General features: G+C 39.8%; 1 protein-coding gene across 5 annotated transcripts in view; it reads left to right on the forward strand.

The window, feature by feature from the left end:
* The window catches only part of LOC126416158 (TRAF3-interacting protein 1), a 252,874-nt gene that overhangs the window by 57,899 nt on the left and 171,999 nt on the right, over positions 1–22,976 (forward strand). Inside the window, exon 2 of one of the 5 annotated variants that reach the window (XM_050083714.1) lies at positions 3,468–3,487. The exons of the other annotated variants lie outside the window; for them this stretch is intronic. Within the exon in view, the coding sequence (XP_049939671.1) occupies positions 3,468–3,487 (20 nt within the window). The remainder of the gene's footprint in view (positions 1–3,467; positions 3,488–22,976) is intronic. 5 annotated transcript variants of the gene reach the window in all.

The following is a 22,976-nucleotide window of genomic DNA, read 5'->3' on the forward strand; positions in this document are numbered from 1 at the left end:
GCTGCAGTTATCTTAAGAGCCGTGGCCGCGGGAGGGAGCGGAACACACACCGACGGTGAACCACTGCACAAGAAGAGGTGACAAGGAATCAAGAAGCGGCAAATTCTCTGCCCGTGCATCACGCCACTGGCACTTTTGCCGGTGCTGGCGCGGGTGGAGGGCTGTGCTGCTGCAATCCCAACAGCATTCACAAGATCGACGATGCTTTCGCCAACGCAGTTGCTACTCTCAAATCTGCCATGGCAGGTGAGAGGGCCGCACTTCGGGCCGAGGTGGACGAGGTACACCTCCAGCTCGCACAGCTTCGCGAGTTGCTGGCCTGTAAGTCTCGCAAGGGGCGAGAAGTTACGACTGCCACCATCGCCACGCAGACGGACGCTCCCCCGGCTCCTGCGGTAACGCAGAGCGCTGTGGGGGTGCCCATGGTGGTGGCAACCAAGATGTCTGCCCCCTCCTCGAAAGAGGAGGCCCAGCGGAAGCAAGATTCCAAATCAGCTCCACCAGTAATACGAGATGACGTGACCAAAGGCATCGAAATGCCCGCCTGCCCTTCCGCGGACAAGGCGGGATTACCGCTGCTGGGAGAAGAAGTCACAACAGCTGCGCCCATCCAAGACCTGGACACAGAAGAGGTAGTCCACACGCCGCCTGCAGAGACAGAGATCACTGCGCCTGAACTGCTGAAGATGGTCGCAAAATCATTGCGTAACAAGACGTTCACGCATCACAATACCCTGTACCCTTTTACCGCCTCCAATGTTCCTAAACCACCTCTACCCCATAAGCCTTATGATTTCGGATGGGCAATTGCAAATCTGACCGCCGTCATTCCTAAGAGGGACTTGGACCTTATAAACCGCTTCCCTATTTTTACCGATTATGACTGGCAGCGTATAATTGCTGCTATTCCGAGAGTTAGGCAGAAGAAGAATAAACATTCCTCTTCCTCTCGCCGCTAGTTTTCTAGCACTCTTTGTATTTTACCCTGCCGAGCTCAGACAAGTTTTAGCAAACCCTTTTTTATCCCAGCCAATTTTACCTTTATACTTGTGGAGTAAATGTCAGTTGACAACAGACTCCAATATTGTAGACCACCTCAGAGGAGGTTGTCCATACCAGAGAGCTGCATAGCCGAAATATCGTGCCAAGATGTCAACGTGATCCGGCTGCAAGCCCGAAATATGATGGACCAATCAATACGCCGGGAAAACTTCAAGATGTGTGTAGATAGTTTGTAATTTTTTTTTCCATTTCTTTGCATGTATATAAAGATATTTGAGAAAACACGTCAAGTTTAGGAACTGTTTCATTTGAAACAGTAACATTAAATGTTGCATATTTTGTAAAGGAATAATATACTTTATAAACTATTTCATGTAAAAAATAGTACTTAATTTTATAATTTTTTGTACTGTATTGCAAAATGTGATTGAAAGAGAACAAAAATTTAGTATTAATTTTTCGTCAAGCTTTTAAATTGTTATTTATTTTCGATATTCACTACAGTGGAAATTCTTTGAAAAATTTGATAATCTTAGTCTCCCAAATTTTCACATGTTACCAACTAAGGGTTAAATACAAGTGAATAACATTTAAGAAGTTGTTTCTGCTTTCAAAATTCATAAGGCAACATTTCTGTGAGAAGTTATTTCATATTAATTCTCATCATTAATAAATCACTTATGTTTACAACTTTTATAATGACCTAGTATTCCCTTCAACCTTTAAACTCATGACAATGATTGTTTACACAAATAACTTGCAAAACATGTTATATGTCAGGCTTGAAAAAACAATATACATATATGCAATTGGATGATATGCATGAACTACTTTAGCCAAGCGTTTGTAATTCCATATTGCTAACGAAAGAAATAAAGGACTTACTCATGTTTCCAGTGCAAGGAAACACGACGACACCTAGTCATGCCTCTCTCAGATCTACCAGGATGTAGTCTACAAATCTAAAGGGAATTACAATGACGAATGGAAAGAAGCATTTATCATCTCCTGCTGAAATACATTGTTTACACAGCACACAATAATACAGAAAATTCTCTGTGGACCCTTTTTTTTGTTTTAGTTCATTTTCTTTCCTCATCTTAGTTCTCTTTTGTTATATTAATTATATTCTTATAGTGTAGACCTCAATATTTATTTTAGTAATCAATTATATTCATAATGTTTTGCATATGTTCTACAAATGTTAGCTGAACATCCGGTGTTTTAAGCCGTGTATTGGACTCATTTTGTCTTCACGCATGCACTGAGGTCACTGTCCTGCAGTGCAAATTTCTGCTGTGCTTGTGCTATGCTTCTCATTGCAATGCTACATCATTTATTTCTCCCTACCACAGTCATCAGTTTTCGGTTGGAAGGCATATGTATTTTAGTAGTGAATTCACATCATGACAATTAAATTCAACTTATTTCACAACATCCTTTTGTCATGAACAAAATCTTAAATAACTAATGACTTACCTTTCTTCTGTTTGCACATGTATGACTAACAAGAGAGAAATTTATCGTAAAACTAAGTGAACATCTTTCGTAATTTGTAGTGAAATATTTTCTCTACACTTTGGCACAATAACTTCATGAGTTGGTGTAACCTTTCATCAAATACATTCAGCGTACAAATTCCGTGAGATCCTTATGTGGATAAAGGCCTTTGTCCTTACCACTTACAGGGTAAGCTAGTCTGTACGATCCTGGATGATGAACTTGTTTAATTACAAATGGGCCAGTGTATAGGAGTTACCATTTGTAGTTAAGTTTTCCATGTGTGGTAGACAGACCGCATTCACAGCAATACTTCATGTCCTATATGGAATTGTACAGTGTGCCACCCTCTTTTTGTCATAAAAATGACAAATCTGCATTGGGTACACTAGGCAGTGGTTTTTTCTCACTCGTTCATTTCTCGTTTCTTAAACATTAATTCAGTTGGTGTAAAACCTGTCGAAGTGTCTGTGGCAAGTTAGTAATGATTTGCTGAAATGGCAAGGTGGACTTCATCCATTTTGTATGTTTTTGTGGTGTGTAGCAGTGTTTAAATCTATGTACTTCCTTGAACACCTTTTTATGTGGCATGCTTTGAGGTGGAACTGTGATACCAGTATGTGTTTTATTTTATTTGTGGTTATGAATTCCTTGCATCTGTTACCTGTCAAGTATGATGCATTACCAGTTTCCCCACTCTTGGGAGATAGTCATATGTAATTATCCTAATAATAGAACCAGTGGCCACTGACCTCACTGCATACAACTTAACATGCTTGGAAAAAAACTTCATATAAGGCAATTGCATACTTGACACCCACATTTCCTTTTGGATAAGGACCAGCAGTGTCCAATGATACTAATTCTAAAGTTTTTGTGGGAACTATTGGATGCAGTTCAGTTAATTTTGATTTTTTGAAGTGTTTGATCTTCTGCCAAGTAATACATTTTCTAATTACGTCGAGAATTTGGCACCACATGTCGGGTAAGTAGCAGTACATGTTTATACTTTTGGTGCTTTTATAAACACAATAATGAATCCATACATTATGAGTGTAAAGAATGAATTCGTGTATAAGCTTTTCAGGTAAATATATGCACCACCATTCTTTGTTAGGTATACATTGGTGAAACAGTACTCCTGTATAAACTGTATAATTTTTTTAAACTTATCATCATCATCTCCTACACATAGTTTGAGTCTTACCTTTTCCAGTGTGGATCTCCTTCTTGCAATTGATCCAGGCTGTTAAACATTTTTACATAATATGGTTGGTGTTTTTTGTCTTGCATAAGTAGGATGCAGATTTCAGAGTTCTGTTCAGTGAGATCTAAAAATTCACTTAACCTTTGGAGTAGCCTCAACAAGGCATCAGCAATTACATTTTGGTTACCTTTGATGTACACAACCTCGAAACTGAATTCCTGTAAGTAAAGGTACCATCTGGCTGTTCTTTTGTGCAGAAATTTGCACATCAAAAATCTTCTCATGAAATTCCAATCACCAACTTTCTCCTCCGAATATAAAAATATTTTGTTGACACCGACCTAATATAGAAAGAAATGATCACCACAATAAAATAAGGGAAATGAGAGTTTGTACGGAAATATCGAGGTGTTCGTTCTTTCTGTGCACTGTACAAGATTGAAATAATAGAGACTTATTGTGAAGGTGGTTCAATGAACCCTCTGTCAGGCACTTAAGTGTGATTAGCAGAGTATCCATGTAGATGTAGATCAAGGGAAAAGAAAATGCTTGGTGGTCACAGTAGATTTTAGTGTGTTTTCCCCAGAAAAAGTGTTCGAATTTCTTAAAAGCCCACACTTTAGAGAATTTCGAGCTCCATTACTGAATATGATTGCTCACATTAAGTAAGAGTTCTGCTTGCAGAACTAATTGTCTAGGGTGTTTCTTATCAGTCTGTCTTGGTGATTTTGAATAGCTGTGCACCCAGATCCTGCGAAGATGCATCACTGCTTAAACAAAGTTCTTGTGACAAGTCTGGGTGATGCAGTATATTTGCATTGGGTAGAGCTTCTTTTATGTTGGTTTGACATTGGTTGGTCCATATTCATGGCTTATTATTCTGTAACAAATTTAAGTGGGCATTGTTGTCCAGAAACTTATTGGAATAAATTTTCTAGAGGAAGACAAAAGCCCAGATAAGCTTTGAGTTGTTTTTTGTTCTGAGATGAAGGAAAATGTTTCCCTGGATCTGGCAGAATACCTTGGGGTGATATAATGTGTCTTAGGAATTTGACATTTTCCTTTCCAAATTCAGACTTCTTTAGATTTGCTTTAACAGGTAGTACTTATCCCAAAAGTTGCAAATGCTCTTTCCAGTTGGGTGTTGCTATCAGCAAGTTATCCACATAGACAGTGACTTTAAGTAGGTCTGGATCTAAAACTTGGTCTAGCATGGAAATGAAGACATCTGCACTCACATTTAAGCCAGAAGGCAAGAGACAAAATTCATAGCTCTTCCCCCACATACAGATCTTCTTTATATTCTGGCACTACCATCAGGTCTTGTGAGATCTAAACTAGGGCTACAATATAGTGAATCTATTATCCTCTCAGTTTCCTTCTTTAGTGCCTTCTCCTTGGACCAGGGTATGGGATATGATGAAAAACAGAACGTTTTTTCTAGTTAAATGTCCATTTTATATGTATAACCTTTTATTACTCATGAGTGATTTTCAAATACATCTGCATACTGAAGTATTAATTCATGTAGCTCCTGTTTCTGGTCTTCCAACAAACAAATTGATTCACCTATCATTGCTTGTACTCTTGTTACATCCATATTTCTTTCATGTAACTGTTCGTCTTTTTGTGCATTGTGGAACAGTACATCTGAATAATACAATTATACTGTATTATCTATATTTAACATAAGTTTGTTTATTATTGTACTGGTTCTGATTAAATCTACTGAACATTGGTTCATTAATTGTGAAGAAATACTTTCCATGTCCTATGTGTATCTGTACCTTGCACTGTTTAGAGGTATCCATACCAATAAAATAATTAACTTACAAGTTTTTCTACCACTAGAAAAATGCATTTTAAAGAAAATTTTTCAATAGTATTGGGTATTAATGCTTGAAGTGAGATCCCCTTTAGATTTGCTTTGTACTGCAGTCAAGATTTGACAGTGCTGCACAGGAGAGGTTGGTATGTGTGTTTGATTTTGTAACTCATTAAATGAAATTTGTGAGATTACGTTTGTCAGTGCATTTGTATCCAGCACAATGTGCATATCTAAATCAACTATCATACCATTTATTAAGGCCTGTACAGACTCCTTCTGCTCTCTTCCAAATTGTCCACATTTTCGTGATGCAAGGCCTCCTTGATATCAACTTCTTTGTCATGTCTCATAGGCATAGTATGGTCTTGACTTTGACAATTTGTATCTTGCAATACCCATGAATTAATTTCTGTTTGACCTTGACCTCCTCCCGGTACATAATTGTTGCTCTGCTGTTTGTAGCTACGAGGAGGAGGAGGAGGACTGCCTGGCCATGTACCACTGGTCTGCCCGTGCCAATTATTATATTGGTTATTACCATCCACCAGGGCTACATGTTGGATCTGTTGTCTGAAACCAGTCTGTTCACTATATGCTAGTCCATTGTAATTAGGGATGTGGTTTCCTTCAAAACCCTGTTTGTGTCCTTGGTTTCCCTGGTGCTTCTTATGTGATTATTATTGTGCAAGTGGTAGGGGTGCCCACCGTGTTGGTTATTTTCACTATTACTACTTTACATATCATAAATAAAAGAAATTATTCAGATAGTGAAGGGAGACGAAAATTTAATAGTCACGGGTGACTGGAATTCGGTAGTAGGAAAAGGGAGAGAAGGAAACATAGTAGGTGAATATGGATTGGGGGTAAGAAATGAAAGAGGAAGCCGCCTGGTAGAATTTTGCACAGAGCACAACTTAATCATAGCTAACACTTGGTTCAAGAATCATAAAAGAAGGTTGTATACATGGAAGAAGCCTGGAGATACTAAAAGGTATCAGATAGATTATATAATGGTAAGACAGAAATTTAGGAACCAGGTTTTAAATTGTAAGACATTTCCAGGGGCAGATGTGGACTCTGACCACAATCTATTGGTTATGAACTGTAGATGAAAACTGAAGAAACTGCAAAAAGGTGGGAATTTAAGGAGATGGTACCTGGATAAACTGACTAAACCAGAGGTTGTACAGAGTTTCAGGGAGAGGGTAAGGGAACAAATGGCAGGAATGGGGGAAAATACAGTAGAAGAAGAATGGGTAGCTTTGAGGGATGAAGTAGTGAAGGCAGCAGAGGATCAAGTAGGTAAAAAGATGAGGGCTAGTAGAAATCCTTGGGTAACAGAAGAAATATTGAATTTAATTGATGAAAGGAGAAAATATAAAAATGCAGTAAATGAAGCAGGCAAAAAGGAATACAAACGTCACAAAAATGAGATCGACAGGAAGTGCAAAACGGCTAAGCAGGGATGGCTAGAGGATAAATGTAAGGATGTAGAGGCTTATCTCACTAGGGGTAAGATAGATACTGCCTACAGGAAAATTAAAGAGACCTTTGGAGAAAAGAGAGCCACTTGTATGAATATCAAGAGCTCAGATGGAAACCCAGTTCTAAGCAAAGAAGGGAAAGCAGAACGGTGGAAGATGAAATGGGAGAAGAGTTCGACAGAGCACTGAAAGACCTGAGTCGAAACAAGGCCCTCGGAGTAGACAACATTCCATTAGAACTACTGACGGCCTTGGGAGAGCCAGTCCTTACAAAACTCTACCATCTGGTGAGCAAGATGTATGAGACAGGCGAAATACCCTCAGACTTCAAGAAGAATATAATAATCCCAATCCCAAAGAAAGCAGATGTTGACAGATGTGAAAATTACCGAACTATCAGTTTAATAAATCACGGCTGCAAAATACTAACGCGAATTCTTTACAGACGAATGGAAAAACTAGTAGAAGCCGACCTTGGGGAAGATCAGTTTGGATTCCGTAGAAATATTGGAACATGTGAAGCAATACTGACCCTACGGCTTATCTTAGAAGAATGATTAAGGAAAGGCAAACCTACATTTCTAGCATTTGTAGACTTAGAGAAAGCTTTTGACAATGTTGACTGGAATACTCTCTTTCAAATTCTGAAGGTGGGAGGGGTAAAATATAGGGAGCAAAGGGCTATTTACAATTTGTATAGAAACCAAATGGCAGTTATAAGAGTTGAGTGGCATGAAAGGGTTGGGAAGGGAGTGAGACAGGATTGTAGCCTCTCCCCGATGTTATTCAATCTGTATATTTAGCATGCAGTGAAGGAAATGGTTCAAATGGCTCTGAGCACTATGGGACTTAACATCTGTGGTCATCAGGCCCCTAGAACTTAGAACTACTTAAACCTAACTAACCTAAGGACATCACACACATCCCGAGGCAGGATTCGAACCTCTGACCGTAGCAGTCGCGCGGTTCCGCACTGAGCGCCTATAACCGCGAGACCACCGCAGCCGGCGCAGTGAAGGAAACAAAAGAAAAATTCAGAGTAGGTATTAAAATCCATGGAGAGGAAATAAAAACTGTGAGGTTCGCTGATGACATTGTAATTCTGTCAGAGACAGCAAAGGACTTGGAAGAGCAGTTGAACGGAATGGATGGTGTCTTGAAGGGAGGATATAAGATGAACATCAACGATAGCAAAACGAGGCTAATGGAATGTAGTCAAATAAAGTCGCGTGATGCTGAGGGAATTAGATTAGGAAATGAGACACTTAAAGTAGTAAAGGAGTTTTGCTATTTGGGGAGCAAAATAACTGATGATGGTCGAAGTAGAGAGGATATAAAATGTAGACTGGCAATGGGAAGGAAAGTGTTTCTGAAGAAGAAAAATTTGTTAACATCGAGTATTGAGTTAAGTGTGAGGAAGTCGTTTCTTAAAGTATTTGGATGGAGTGTAGCCATATATGGAAGTGAAACATGGATGATAAATAGTTTAGACAAGAAGAGAATAGAAGCTTTCGAAATGTGGTGCTACAGAAGAATGCTGAAGATAAGGTGGGTAGATCACATAACTAATGAGGAGGTGTTGAATAGGATTGGGGAGAAGAGTAGTTTGTGGAACAACTTGACTAGAAGAAGGGATCGGTTGGTAGGACATGTCCTGAGGCATCAAGGGATCACCAATTTAGTATTGGAGGGCAGCGTGGAGGGTAAAAATTGTAGAGGGAGACCAAGAGAAGAATACACCAAGCAGATTCAGAAGTATGTAGGTTGCAGTAGGTACTGGGAGATGAAGAAGCTTGCACAGGATAGAGTAGCATGGAGAGCTGCATCATACCAGTCTCAGGACTGAAGACCACAACAACAACAATAATGACTGCACCTCTTCATAAATAGAGTCCAGAACAGATAAACAGTATTATACATCACACTCGGGTATCGTGATTAATTTTTCCTCGATGTGTTGTGGTCAGCTACTGTTGAGTATTTTTAGTACATCTATGTGAGAGAGACTGAATTTGTCCAATACCTTGTTTTGTTTAGGTGTTTTCAGAAAATTTCCATATTCCACCATGTTTACTATCGAATGGTGCCGTGTTAAATAATTCTCACATTAGACTTTCTTGGACTGCTGTGCATCGGAATTTGTCCAAGGAGGCATGCTCAGACTGCTCATAAGTATGGCACCACTCGACGATATCGGTTGCCCATAAAAAAGCATCACCTTGGGTGCACCCCACAATGAAGCTGAACTTGTGTGCCTCGGTCCAATTGCACGGTAACACATTACAGAAGGCTCTGATGAATACCATGGGGTTTGTTCTTTTATTTTCTGAAGTAAAAATTAGGAACTACCTATGCCAGAGTAGCCCTTCATCAGCTAGAAAAATAGACAGGCAGGAGCTACCATCTGCTGCAGCTGTTGCATTGTTCAGCTGTGTACAGTATACTCTGTATATGCTTATGCAACTACAAATGGTATTGACATTGACAGTGCCTGTTGCATTTTATACTGCCCTTTCTCTCCTCCTGAAGGACTAGTGGTAAGTCGTGGATAGATTTTGCAGCTCTCTATTCTGCCTGACTGTACCTGATTGCTAGTGATTAATGGCTCCATTGTGTTATCAGTACCGCAATTTTTCTTCCACTCCCTTTAAATGTGATTCAATCTGGCAATTAATTCCTTTTCCTTGGCTACCTCTTCAACCTCTTCTACATAGCTCTTGTGATCTTGCACTACCTTCTGTGCTAGCATTGTACCCTTATTTAGTAATCCTGATTGGGCTCTCTCCTTTAAGTTCTTTATGTCCTTTTCAGTTCTTTCTTGGGTCTTACTAACAAACTTACTGCTCAATTTTAAATTACTCAATTCTACAGAGGGCTGCTGTACTTCCTCAAGTTATTAGTTTCTGATGAGTCACCTGCATTTTAATCTATGTGTTGCTCATGTTTTGCAGCTTATCTACCATTCCCTCCTGTGCCTTGTCAACATCTGATACCTTTTATCTATTTCCTGAGACAGATCTGTGAACAACTCCACTTTTAATTCTTTCTCCCCTTTTGGTCAACTAAAATGTTAAATCATTTGACAGGTCAGTGTGCAACTTTTTATCATCAGATTTTTGATTTGTTCATTTGATAATTCCTCAGATTTTAGTGTCAAGTGATTCCAAAAAGTCACGAAATATCTGTGTTTGTTATTTTGAGGAATCTTCGACTTTGTGTGTTAATTTATTACATTTTTTGTGTTAGATCGTTAAAGTTTTTTGTTTGTTCATTCCTAAAATCATTGAGTTTTTATTACCTTTGCATAAGTTGTATCAATGTTAGGGTATCATTACGAACACCTACTGAGTTGTATCTGATTACATTTGGATCTGTTTCACCCAAGGCAGAAATTTTATATCTACTAGAATCTTTGCAACCCTGCCTTCCACTAGCCACATAGGAAAAATGCTTCCCAATGATATTTGTGAATTTATTTCATGTACCGTACATAAGTAAAGTCATGTTGTCATTAATCACAACATTGCCAACCTTGGTCATAGTGTCATTTGACTTCCTGACATGTTCAGTCTATCAATTATTTGTCATTGCATTATTTGCGGCAACATTTTGTGCTTGTACATTAATTACTATATTGGCAACAACGATTTTACCTGCTGTATCCATTTCTGTTCTTGTGACTTACTAATTGCAAAATTGTAAAATGAATATCCCTTTCTTAAGTACTCCGATAAAATTTTCTAAATTATCCTGTGACATGTTGTGAAGATATACTGCAACTCATTCTTATTGCACTTACATTTACTCAAAATTGTCAGCCAAAAAATGATTTTTAATAAGTACACTATTTTACTACAATTCAAAATGCTCCAATTTTTAGGATGGGAGGTGAGGGGTACTACTACTACTACTACTACTACTACATTCATGCTCATAAATTAAGGATAATGCTGATACATGGTGAAACAATGCTCTGGTGGGTGGTTTGCAGTTTTAAATCACTTAAGGGAATGACCATGCTTCGCATTTGACCTGTGGTCGTCACATGGTGGTGCTTGCAGCAGGCCACATACACAGAGGTGTGTTGGTGCATGTCAGAGTATGGTGTAGTGAGTAAGTATGCAGACGTTTTCAGACATTCTAATGGTGACCACGTGTTGAAAATGGCTCAAAGAACACATATTGATGATGTTAGGAGGGGCAGAATACTAGGGCAATTGGAGGCTGGTTAAACACAGCAGGCTGTAGCATGGGCCCTCCTTGTGCCACAAAGTGTGATCTCAACACTATGGCAACGACAGCGGACAGGAAAAGTCTCCAGGCGCTACAGTACGACACGTCCACAGTGTACAACACCACAAGATGATCAATATCTCACCATCAGCGCCCGCAGACGGCCAAAGAGTGCTACAAGTAGCCTTGCTCGGGACCTTACTGCAGCCACTGGAACAGTTGTCTCCAGACACACAGTCTACGGACTACTGAACAGACATGGTTTATTTGCCCGGAGACCAGTGAACCCTGGTCACAGGAGAGCCTGTAAAGCCTGGTGTCAAGAACACAGTACACGGTCATTGATACAGTGGTCCCAGGTTACGTTCACATACGAGTCCAGGTATAGTCTGAACAGTGATTCTCGCCGTGTTTTCATCTGGCGTGAACCAGAAACCAGATACCAACCCCTTAATGTCCTTGAAAGGGACCTGTATGGAGGTCGTGGTTTGTTGGTGAGGGGTGGGATTATGATTGGTGCACGTACACCCCTGCATGTCTTTGACAGAGGAACTGTAACAGGTGAGGTGTATCGGGACGTCATTTGCACCAGTATGTCCGCATTTTCAGGGATGCAGTGGTCCCATCTTCCCCCTGATGGATGATAACGCACGGCCCAACCGAGCTGCCATCATGAAGGAGTACCTTGAAAAAGAAGATATCAGGCAAATGTAGTGGCCTGTCTGTTCTCCAGACCAAAACCCCATCGAGCACGTCTGGGATGCTCTTGGTCGACATATCGCTGCACATCTTCAAACCCCTACGACACTTCAAGAGCTCCGACAGGCACTGGTGCAAGAATGGGAGGCTGTACCCCAGCAGCTGCTTGACCACCTGATTCAGATTATGCCATCCCATTGTGCAGCCTGTGTTCATGTGCATGGTGATCATATCCCATATTGATGTTGGGGTACGTGCACAGAAAACAGTGGCATTTTGTAGCACATGTGTTTTGGGACAGTTTTATCAACTTATCACCAATATCGTGGACTTACAGATCTGCGTCGTTTGTGTTCCCTATGTGCCTATGCTATTAGTGCCAGTTTTGTGTAGTGCCACATTGTGTGGCACCACATTCTGCAATTATCCTTAATTTATGAGGATGAGTGAGATTTTACCAAGCACAGCCATGCGAGCTTTAAGCTAGAATTTTCCTACCTTTTCAATGGGTTTCACAATTTTTTTCTGATAGTTTCCATACAAATTTTATTCTGTCCATGTGCATCCTTCTCTCACAACCCTTCCTCTCTGTCTCTTGGCAGTATTGTTCGTTCCATGTAACATAGAAAATGAAAGATAACACAGGCCAACGAAAAATTTTTTTTGAATAACTTTTTTTACTTTGATAGCTGATCTTTATAGATTTTTATGAGCTGAATCCAAATCTAGCCTTAGTTTTTATAGTATCACCCATAGTTTTTGATCAATATGCTTTTTATTATATAGTATAAAAATCCTATGCTATATGGTAGATGGGGAAATTAATGAAATGCTATGTTACAACATAAGCATGGTTTGTATTTTGCAGTAAGCTACTTAAAACAATAATATATGTTGATAGAGGTTTCACTTGTCAGCTGGAATTGGTGTGTATTTTCTTTCTCTTTTTTATTTGTAGCTTCTTGTGTAGCTTTTTCTACAATGAGTTGCTTGCTGAACTTCTCGGTGAAGTGACCAACAGTAGTCCCCCATCATGTTGGTGTTCCAGTGGCCTTGGTGGTGTTGTTCCTTCAGTAAACAGCCCCCAGTCTTCCTTTTTGTATTCAATATCAAACTCATTCAGCAGACTGGGAATGTCACACTAAATCACCTTCTTCTCGAAAAACCTTGGGAAAATTGCTGCTCTCTCTCTCTCTCTCTCTCTCTCTCTCTCTCTCTCTCTCTCTCTCTTTCTATAAATGTATATGCTGGTTCCAACTGCCAATAAGCTCTTTTCTTTTAATCTAGAGCCAAGCAATTCAGCGTTTGTTTCATTAAACCCAGATCCATAACCAAATAATTAAGCTTGGTCTGAGTAAACGATTTGGGCTGCAGACTTTTGTATTACAGTGGAATTCATCATCATCTGGTTCATCTAAATCGCATTGTACATCAGAAAACACTTCTGTTGGAGTAGAATTTAAATCATCTGGTGGTTCAGGTGCTCTACTGGTTGGATGGCGGACGGAAAGTTAGGGTAGCTTATTGCCTTCTTGTTTTTCAAATTATGACCAGTAATATCAATACTGCAAAAGCTACAATCATCGGAATGATTTCTTAGCTCCCTCCATATCATAGGAACAGCAAATCTAAAGGCTTCTTCTCGTTTTTGGACCATTTTCTCTGATCTTCAACACACACATAACAATCAAATCAAATCAAATCAAAACCTTATGCAGCACCCAAGATTTATCTTCGTCACCAAGTTTAGATCCAAAGTATGATACATAAACCTTTTTCACAAAGTCTGTAATGTTTCTTTGGTGTTTTTTAATCACAAATTCACCACAAATATAGCAAAAACTGTCAGCAGAAATTTTACAACAATGATTAGACATAGTACTGAGCACGTATACAGGAAATGGGAAAGTGAGGTTAGGTTGACAGTAAACAAAACACCATCTGTTAACACAAAAATAGAATTGGCCTTTTTTGCCAGCAAATGTTTTTCAGCAATGCTACCAACGTAGTTTACATTCATTACACCTCCTTTTTAAATTATTTTGACCATATAAAAGCCATTAAATTCTTTAAAAATTCGCCCAATTTAATAAATTTAACTGTAAAATATGAAGAAATGGTGTGTGATACAGTTTTTTAAGTATCATATTTTGATTTCCCACCCTAAAAAACATAAGAACAAGGTATTTTCAGCAAAAAAGTTTTTTCCATTGTTGGCCTGGGTAATTAATGTAACAGAAAATTTTTAGAATATGTTTTATGTATTTTGTCCACTTAAGTTATCTGTACCTGGCTCTGCCCTGTCACAGTTGCTAGTTATACTAGTATTTAAGTACTGGAACTGTAAGAAGGTGCAGATAATGAGTATTATGTTGAGGTGTATGGCTGGCAGATACTTTCACTAACAGCAACTCATGCGTCGTAAGTTCACGCCTCTACAGTCTCTCGCTACAATTACTACTGTAACAGTCTAAATTGATGGATATATTAACTCTCCTTTGAACAGAGTGATATACACCTATTCTTTCAGAAAGAAAAGGATGTGCTGCCACCTCTGTGATAAAGAATGCAGTACAGTATAATACAGTGATAAATTATCTCGGTGTTATATCCAAAGACTGCTGGCTACGGTGTATCCAGATTTCAGAATGAGCAATTTAGAAATGAAAGAAGCTGCCTCCTTTTCCAGAAGATATATTGTAAAAAAATATGCAAAAGTGTGTGTGTGTGTGTGTGTGTGTGTGTGTGTGTGTGTTTGTGTGTGTGTGTGTGTGTGTGAGCTTAAGGAAACATTAGAATACAGATATATGCTCACCTATCATTTTGCACATATCTATTTTTGGTATGGGCATGTTTATATTGCAGCTTTTTCCCCACATAGTGTTCCGATACTTATTAAATGACATATACTTTGTCGCTTGCTTAATACATAGCCAAAAGAAAACATCGACAATGGCGCGTGGGGTGTGCAATGTGGTATACAGGCCAATGAAATTTTATGGAGACAAATGAGGTTCTTACACCCATTTTTTTGTTGTTTTTGCAATGAGTGAACTGTATAGAGCTGGTCATGATGATACAAGGCCCCATTTGTCAGCCAGCTATTGGGTAATTGCAAGAAGTGAAGGCAGTTGTGAAACTTGCTGTGTGTTTATATTTAATCAAAACACAAAATTTATCTGAACATCAAGGCTTTAGAGAAGGTAGCAGCTTTCAAAGTATATGGCCCACATGAAAAGGGAACTATAATTGCGTGTAATGAAATTTTAGTAATAGTATTATAATTACATTTCATGTGGGGCTGTACCACTATACATAATTGCCATTGTTATTGGTACACTGATTCTAGCACATAGGAAGGGAGTGGGTGGCTTCATTATGGAAATTGCTGAGGTGCTGATGGATCCAGTTTTCCACAGTTTCCTGCACTTTCTGGTCACAGGTCAACTTCTGATGTTTCAGAGATTGTTTTAAAGTGCTAAAGATCTGCAAGTCACATGGGGAGATATTTTTTGAAAGAGCTTGAGGATGGTCTTGGCCACACATCCCTCATAATGCCGACATCATTGGGATATTGTACACTGTGCTCAGTTCACCTCATCCGTCTTGTGGTAAGTTTGTGAGTAATGCTCCCCTTCTGAGCAAAGAAATTTAATAACCACTCTTTGTCCTGATGGGGAGGAAGCTGTTGTTGTTTTTGTTGTTGTTGTTATTGTTTTTGTTGTGGTCTTCAGTCCTGAGACTGGTTTGATGCAGCTCTCCATGCTACTCTATCCTGTGCAAGCTTCTTCATCTCCCGGTACTTACTGCAACCTACATCCTTCTGAATCTGCTTAGTGTATTCATCTCTTGGTCTCCCTCTACGATTTTTACCCTCCACACTGCCCTCCAATGCTAAATTTGTGATCCCTTGATGCCTCAGAACATGTCCTACTAAATGGCCCCTTCTTTTTGTCAAGTTGTGCCACAAACTCCTCTTTTCCCCAATTCTATTCAATACTTCATCATTAGTTATGTGATCTACCCATCTAATCTTCAGCATTCTTCTGTAGCACCACATTTCAAAAGCTTCTATTCTCTTCTTGTCCAAACTTTTTATCATCCATGTTTCACTTCCATACATGGCTACACTCCATACAAATACTTTCAGAAACGACTTCCTAGCACTTAAATCTATACTCGATGTTAACAAATTTCTCTTCTTCAGAAACGCTTTCCTTGCCATTGCAAGTCTACATTTTATATGTTCTCTACTTCGACCATCATCAGTTATTTTGCTCCACAAATAGCAAAACTCCTTTACTACTTTAAGTGTCTCATTTCCTAATCTACACTCCTGGAAATGGAAAAAAGAACACATTGACACCGGTGTGTCAGACCCACCATACTTGCTCCGGACACTGCGAGAGGGCTGTACAAGCAATGATCACACACACGGCACAGCGGACACACCAGGAACTGCGGTGTTGGCCGTCGAATGGCGCTAGCTGCGCAGCATTTGTGCACCGCCGCCGTCAGTGTCAGCCAGTTTGCCGTGGCATACGGAGCTCTATCGCAGTCTTTAACACTGGTAGCATGCCGCGACAGCGTGGACGTGAACCGTATGTGCAGTTGACGGACTTTGAGCGAGGGCGTATAGTGGGCATGCGGGAGGCCAGGTGGACGTACCGCCAAATTGCTCAACACGTGGGGCGTGAGGTCTCCACTGTACATCGATGTTGTTGCCAGTGGTCGGCGGAAGGTGCACGTGCCCGTCGACCTGGGACCGGACCGCAGCGACGCACGGATGCACGCCAAGACCGTAGGATCCTACGCAGTGCCGTAGGGGACCGCACCGCCACTTCCCAGCAAATTAGGGACACTGTTACTCCTGGGGTATCGGCGAGGACCATTCGCAACCGTCTCCATGAAGCTGGGCTACGGTCCCGCACACCGTTAGGCTGTCTTCCGCTCACGCCCCAACATCGTGCAGCCCGCCTCCAGTGGTGTCGCGACAGGCGTGAATGGAGGGACGAATGGAGACGTGTCGTCTTCAGCGATGAGAGTCGCTTCTGCCTTGGTGCCAATGATGGTCATATGCGTGTTTGGCGCTGTGCAGGTGAGTGCCACAATCAGGACTGCATACGACCGAGGCACACAGGGCCAACATCCGGCATCATGGTGTGAGGAGCGATCTCCTACACTGGCCGTACACCACTGGTGATCGTCGAGGGGACACTGAATAGTGCACGGTACATCCAAACCGTCATCGAACCCATCGTTCTACCATTCCTAGACTGGCAAGGGAACTTGCTGTTCCAACAGGACAATGTACATCCGCATGTATCCCGTGCCACCCAACGTGCTCTAGAAGGTGTAAGTCAACTACCCTGGCCTGCAAGATCTCCGGATCTGTCCCCCATTGAGCATGTTTGGGGCTGGATGAAGCGTCGTCTCACGCGGTCTGCACGTCCAGCACGAACGCTGGTCCAACTGAGGCGCCAGGTGGAAATGGCATGGCAAGCCGTTCCACAGGACTACATCCAGCATCTCTACGATCGTCTCCATGGGAGAATAGCAGCCTGCATTGCTGCGAAAGGTGGATATACACTGTACTAATACCAACATTGTGCATGCTCTGTTGCCTGTGTCTATGTGCCTGTGGTTCTGTCAGTGTGATCATGTGATGTATCTGACCCCAGGGATGTGTCAATAAAGTTTCCCCTTCCTGGGACAATGAATTCACGGTGTTCTTATTTCAATTTCCAGGAGTGTAATTCCCTCAGCATCACGCGACTTTATTCGACTAAATTCCATTATCCTCGTTTTGCTTTCATTGATGTTCATCTTATAGCCTCCTTTCAAGACACTGTCCATTCCGTTCAATTGCTCTTCCAAGTCCTTTGCTCTCTCTGATATAATTACAGTGTCATCGGCAAACCTCAAAGTTTTTATTTCTTCTCCATGGATTTTAATACCTATTCTGATTTTTTCTTTTGTTTCCTTTACTGCTTGCTCAATATACAGATTGAATAACATTGAGAAGAAGCTACAACCCTGTCTCACTCCCTTCCCAACCACTGCTTCCCTTTCATGCTCCTCGACTCTTATAACTGCCATCTGGTTTCTGTACAAATTGTAAATAGCCTTTTGCTCCCTGTATTTTACCCCTCCCACCTTCAGAATTTGAAAGAGAGTATTCCAGTCAATATTGTCAAAAGCTTTCTCTAAGTCTACAAAAGCTAGAAACGTAGGTTTGCCTTTCCTTAATCTTTCTTCTAAGATAAGTCATAAGGTCAGTATTGCCTCACGTGTTCCAATATTTCTTTGGAATCCAAACTGATCTTCCCCAAGGTCGGCTTCTACTAGTTTTTCCATTCGTCTGTAAAGAATTTGCGTTAGTATTTTGCAGCCGTGATTTATTAAACTGATAGTTCGGTAATTTTCACATCTGTCAACACCTGCTTTCTTTGGGATTGGAATTATTATATTCTTCTTGAAGTCTGAGGGTATTTCACATGTCTCATACATCTTGCTCACCAGATGGTAGAGTTTTGTCAGGACTGGCTCTCCCAAGGCCATCAGTAGTTCTAATGGAATGTTGTCTACTCCCGGGGGCTTATTTCTTTCGACTCAGGTCTTTCAGTGCTCTGTCGAACTCTTCACACAGTATCATATCTCCCATTTCATCTTCATCTGCAACGTCTTCCATTTCCATAACATTGTCCTCAAGTACGTCGCCCTTGTATAGATCCTCTATATAGTCCTTCCACCTTTCTGCTATCCCTTCTTTGCTTAGAACTGGGTTTCCATCTGAGCTCTTGATATTCATACAAGTGGTTCTCTTTTCTCCAAAGGTCTCTTTAATTTCCTGTAGGCAGTATCTATCTTACCCCTAGTGAGATAACCCCTTACATCCTTACATCCAAAATCTTTGGGAAAGTAATATACATAAGAATCTGGAACTTCCTGGTATGCAAAAAAGTGATTTCGAAGGGGCAGTATGGGTTTGTCAAGGGGTCGTCCACCATTACAGCAGCATCCAACTTAATCAAAGGTGTCACTCAAGCAATAGATAATAAAGAACATGTATGTGCCATCTTTATGGCCTTACAAAAAGCATTTGACTGTGTTGATACGACCATATTGCTGGACAAACTGTGGAACTATGGCATTCGAGGCACAGCCCATAATCTGATGAGGTCCTACTTGATAAAGAGGAAGCAGTTTGTGTCTATTAGAATTACAGAGGGAGCATACAAATCAAACACCACTGACATAAATTTTGGTATTCCAGAGGGGTCAATATTAGGACCACTTTTTTTTATTATTTTTATTATTTTTGTTAATGATATTCAGTCCATAACAAACTATGCAACAGCTATATTATATGCAGACAACACCACATTAATATGCTGCAATCCAAGCTATTCGCAGCTCAAAGTGGAATCCAATACTGCAGCAGGCTTAATTCTGCAATATTTTAATGAAAACAAACTAAAATTAAACACAAATAAATCTGCCTATATTGAATTTGATCTTGGGATGCAAAAAACTCATGAAAACCAAATCTTAATGGGTGACGAATACATTAAAAAACAATACTCGACCAAATTTCTTGGCCTGACAGTTGATGCGGAGTTAAACTGGTCTGATCGTGTGAATGATATTTGCAAAAAACTATGTACTACCATATATGTCCTAAGAAAACTGACACCTTTTTGTAACACCACCACTCTGAGGCAAATATATTTTGCTCTATTTGAATCCCATCTAAGCTATGGGATAGAGGTATGGAGATCCAGCAGTATAGGTAATATGAAAAGTGTACTTATCTTACAAAAGAAGGCACTTAGAATTATGGGAAAGAAATGTGCCAGGGAGTCCTGCAGAAATTTGTATAAAGAATTTAAAATACTAACTGTTCATAACCTATATGTGCTGAAGATAATCATTATGGCAGTAAACAGTAACAAAACACTTAATAAAGAAATACACAATCACAACACTAGAGGTAGAGAGAGACCCCACATCATCTCCCATAGAACAGCACTTTATGATAAAAGCCCTCACTATGCAGACATAAAACTACTGAATTGCTTCCATCCTAATATCTCCAAATTGCCCATTACAAAACTAAAAAACAAAATTAAAATTATGGCTCCTAAACAATCCTGTATATTCAGTAGATGAGTTTCTAGATTTAGTACACTTGTATGATGGAAGACCATCTATCTAAAAATATATGTAATCTCAGATCTTAGACTGTGTCACAAACTGTAAATATTTTAATGTAAGATATGAATACTGTGTCAAAAACTGTAGATTCCTTAATCTAAGTATGGCAATAACAATTTTTAAATGTATAGTCCATATATGTAACTCTGTTCTCTCAACTAAATTTAGAAAAAGTTGCGTAGATAAAAGTGCCAGCCAATAATATGTAACTGTAGTAAGTAAGGCTCTGACTTATCCAGAAGACTGGAACAAAAAAAAAACCTTTTTTGTAATCAGTTGATGTTGGATCAAAACAAATTAATAAACAAAATAAATAAATAAATAAATTTGTCCTCTAGCCATCCCTGCTTAGCCATTTTGCATGGGAGGAAGCTAGCGTGCAAAAAAATTGTGGAAGCAACTCTCTAGAAATGCAGAAATTACTGCTCGTCCTCTTTTTCAGTTCAGTTTATCTTATATAACCACTACTATTTGGTGGTGCATTTGAATTGTACTGAATTTTAGAGACAGGCATCAGTGTGGTAGACCTCGATGTAAATTTGGGTGTATGCAACTTTTAAACCCATTTCATACATTAATGTGAAAATCAGTTGTTACATACTATGAAGCAGGACAGCTAGAGTCCATATGCTGCCAATATCGTTTATGAATTCGAACCCGTGAGAGACTGACTGTTTCTAAACTGTGGAATATCCTCTCTTAAGTGACTCACTAAAAGACTGCCTGAACCTGGTAGTCATGTCCAGATCTGTTAATCTGAATGAATGGCAACCCCATAAAGGTGAAATAATCAGTTGTAGGCTGATAGAAGATCATAAATTGGGGGTAGGCTTGCATTCAATGTATGTGCAGCATGGATAGGAAGTGCACCTATGTAAAGTTGGTGCAGAGGAAGGAACTGTGTCTGCTAACTAGCAGGTGTACATGGCAGTGGGACATGGTTAGTGACTCCAGCACAAGGACAACACTTAGGGGAAGTTTGTCACAGTTATCACAATTGTCAAGATACAGATGTTCAGTCCCTTCTCTGAAACCAGAAACTGCAGATTGGACCCTAGGCAGTCGACCTTCAGATTGCTGACACAGCTACTTTGGCACAGTGTGCACACATTGTGTGCTTTTAGATGGAATGTGTTTTCTGGTAATGATAGAGCGGTGAACAATATAAAAGTTAAATTTATAGCAGAAGTATTAAAAAATATATAACACTCTTCTTCAGAGATAGAGATTATTCTGGTGCCATTTCAGTATCACAAATCTTGGTGTATCGCTAACTTCAGTATGATAATCCTGTGGATTTCAAACTTTCAAAAGTTGTATTTACTTGCAAGAAGATATAACATGCTCCCATGAAGAGTGTACAAAGTCTAGCTAATATCCACCTTTCAGTTAATGTGCAGCAATGTTTGCAGAATGAGGTAAAGGAACTTTCATATGTTAAAATGCTTATAGTGCAAGAACTCAATTACCAACAAAACCAATCACACTGTGTTTTGTGAGACTGTATGATAACACCGAGTAACAAAGTTCTTACATGTGTATTGTTTTCGGTAAAAACACGAAGTTTTGTCACTGATTCACTCAGCAGTTGCAAATATGTTTCTTCACACTCCACATATCAGCGTCTGGTTACACTGTATCCTACTTTGAAATAATTGGCCCATATATATGTAATGAGGCTGGGAGAGTTATAACTGTTAATATTTGCAACAATGTAAGGAAAGACAGATTCGTACTTACCATAAAGAAGAAATGTCCGGTTGCAGACAGGCACAATTAAGTCACTCACATGTAGCTTTCGGCTCCAGCCTTCAGTAGAAGAGAGACACACACACACACACACACACACACACACACACACACACACACACACACTGTTAATACTTGTCAGATATCGGAGAGGTTACAGAATTTCCTCACTCTAGAGCTGTGGTACGGTGGAATCTCTTGCTGGACAACAAGGTTTCAGCAAGATGGTGAGGCTGTATGTATTACTAGGATATATATGAGTGGGGTTCATAAATTGTTTCAAGGGCTCATGATCTCTAGAGGAGGGTATATAGCATGTTCTCCACATTTACCCAGTTTAAGCATATCTGACTTATTCCTGTGGGGCTATCTTATGTTGCATATCACATTAACAAACCTCAGAACATTATGCAGCTGAAGACTGCAGTTTGTGAGAGAAATCCAGCTATATTGCCCAGAATGGTTCAAGCAATGGTGTTTAATCTCTGTGGAAGATTTGAAGGCTCTAGTAAAATTTGTAGGGAACATTTAATAGGTGAATAATAAATGTCACTGGTTGTAATATGCTAATGGCACTTTATTACATAAAAACATTGACACTTATGTTTACTGTTGTTATTAGGGAAATAAAACTGCTGCTTCATAGGGCCCACCTTATATAATGCAGAAAGGATTTGTTTATATTTGCGTATGATTAATATAAATACCGGGTGATCAAAAAGTCAGTATAAATTTGAAAACTGAATAAATCACAGAATAATGTAGGTAGAGAGTACTAGTTGACACACTTGCTTGGAATGACATGGGGTTTTATCAGAACCAAAAAATTACAAAAGTTCAAAAAATGTCAGACAGATGGCGCTTCATCTGATCAGAATAGCAATAATTAGCATAACAAAGTAAGACAAAGCAAAGATGATGTTCTTTACAGGAAATGCTCAATATGTCCACCATCATTCCTCAACAATAGCTGTAGTCAAGGAATAATGTTGTGAATAGCACTGTAAAGTATGTCCGGAGCTATGGTGAGGCATTGGCATTGGATGTCGTCTTTCAG

Source organism: Schistocerca serialis, chromosome 8 (assembly GCF_023864345.2).
Source record: "Schistocerca serialis cubense isolate TAMUIC-IGC-003099 chromosome 8, iqSchSeri2.2, whole genome shotgun sequence".
NCBI lineage: Eukaryota > Metazoa > Arthropoda > Insecta > Orthoptera > Acrididae > Schistocerca > Schistocerca serialis.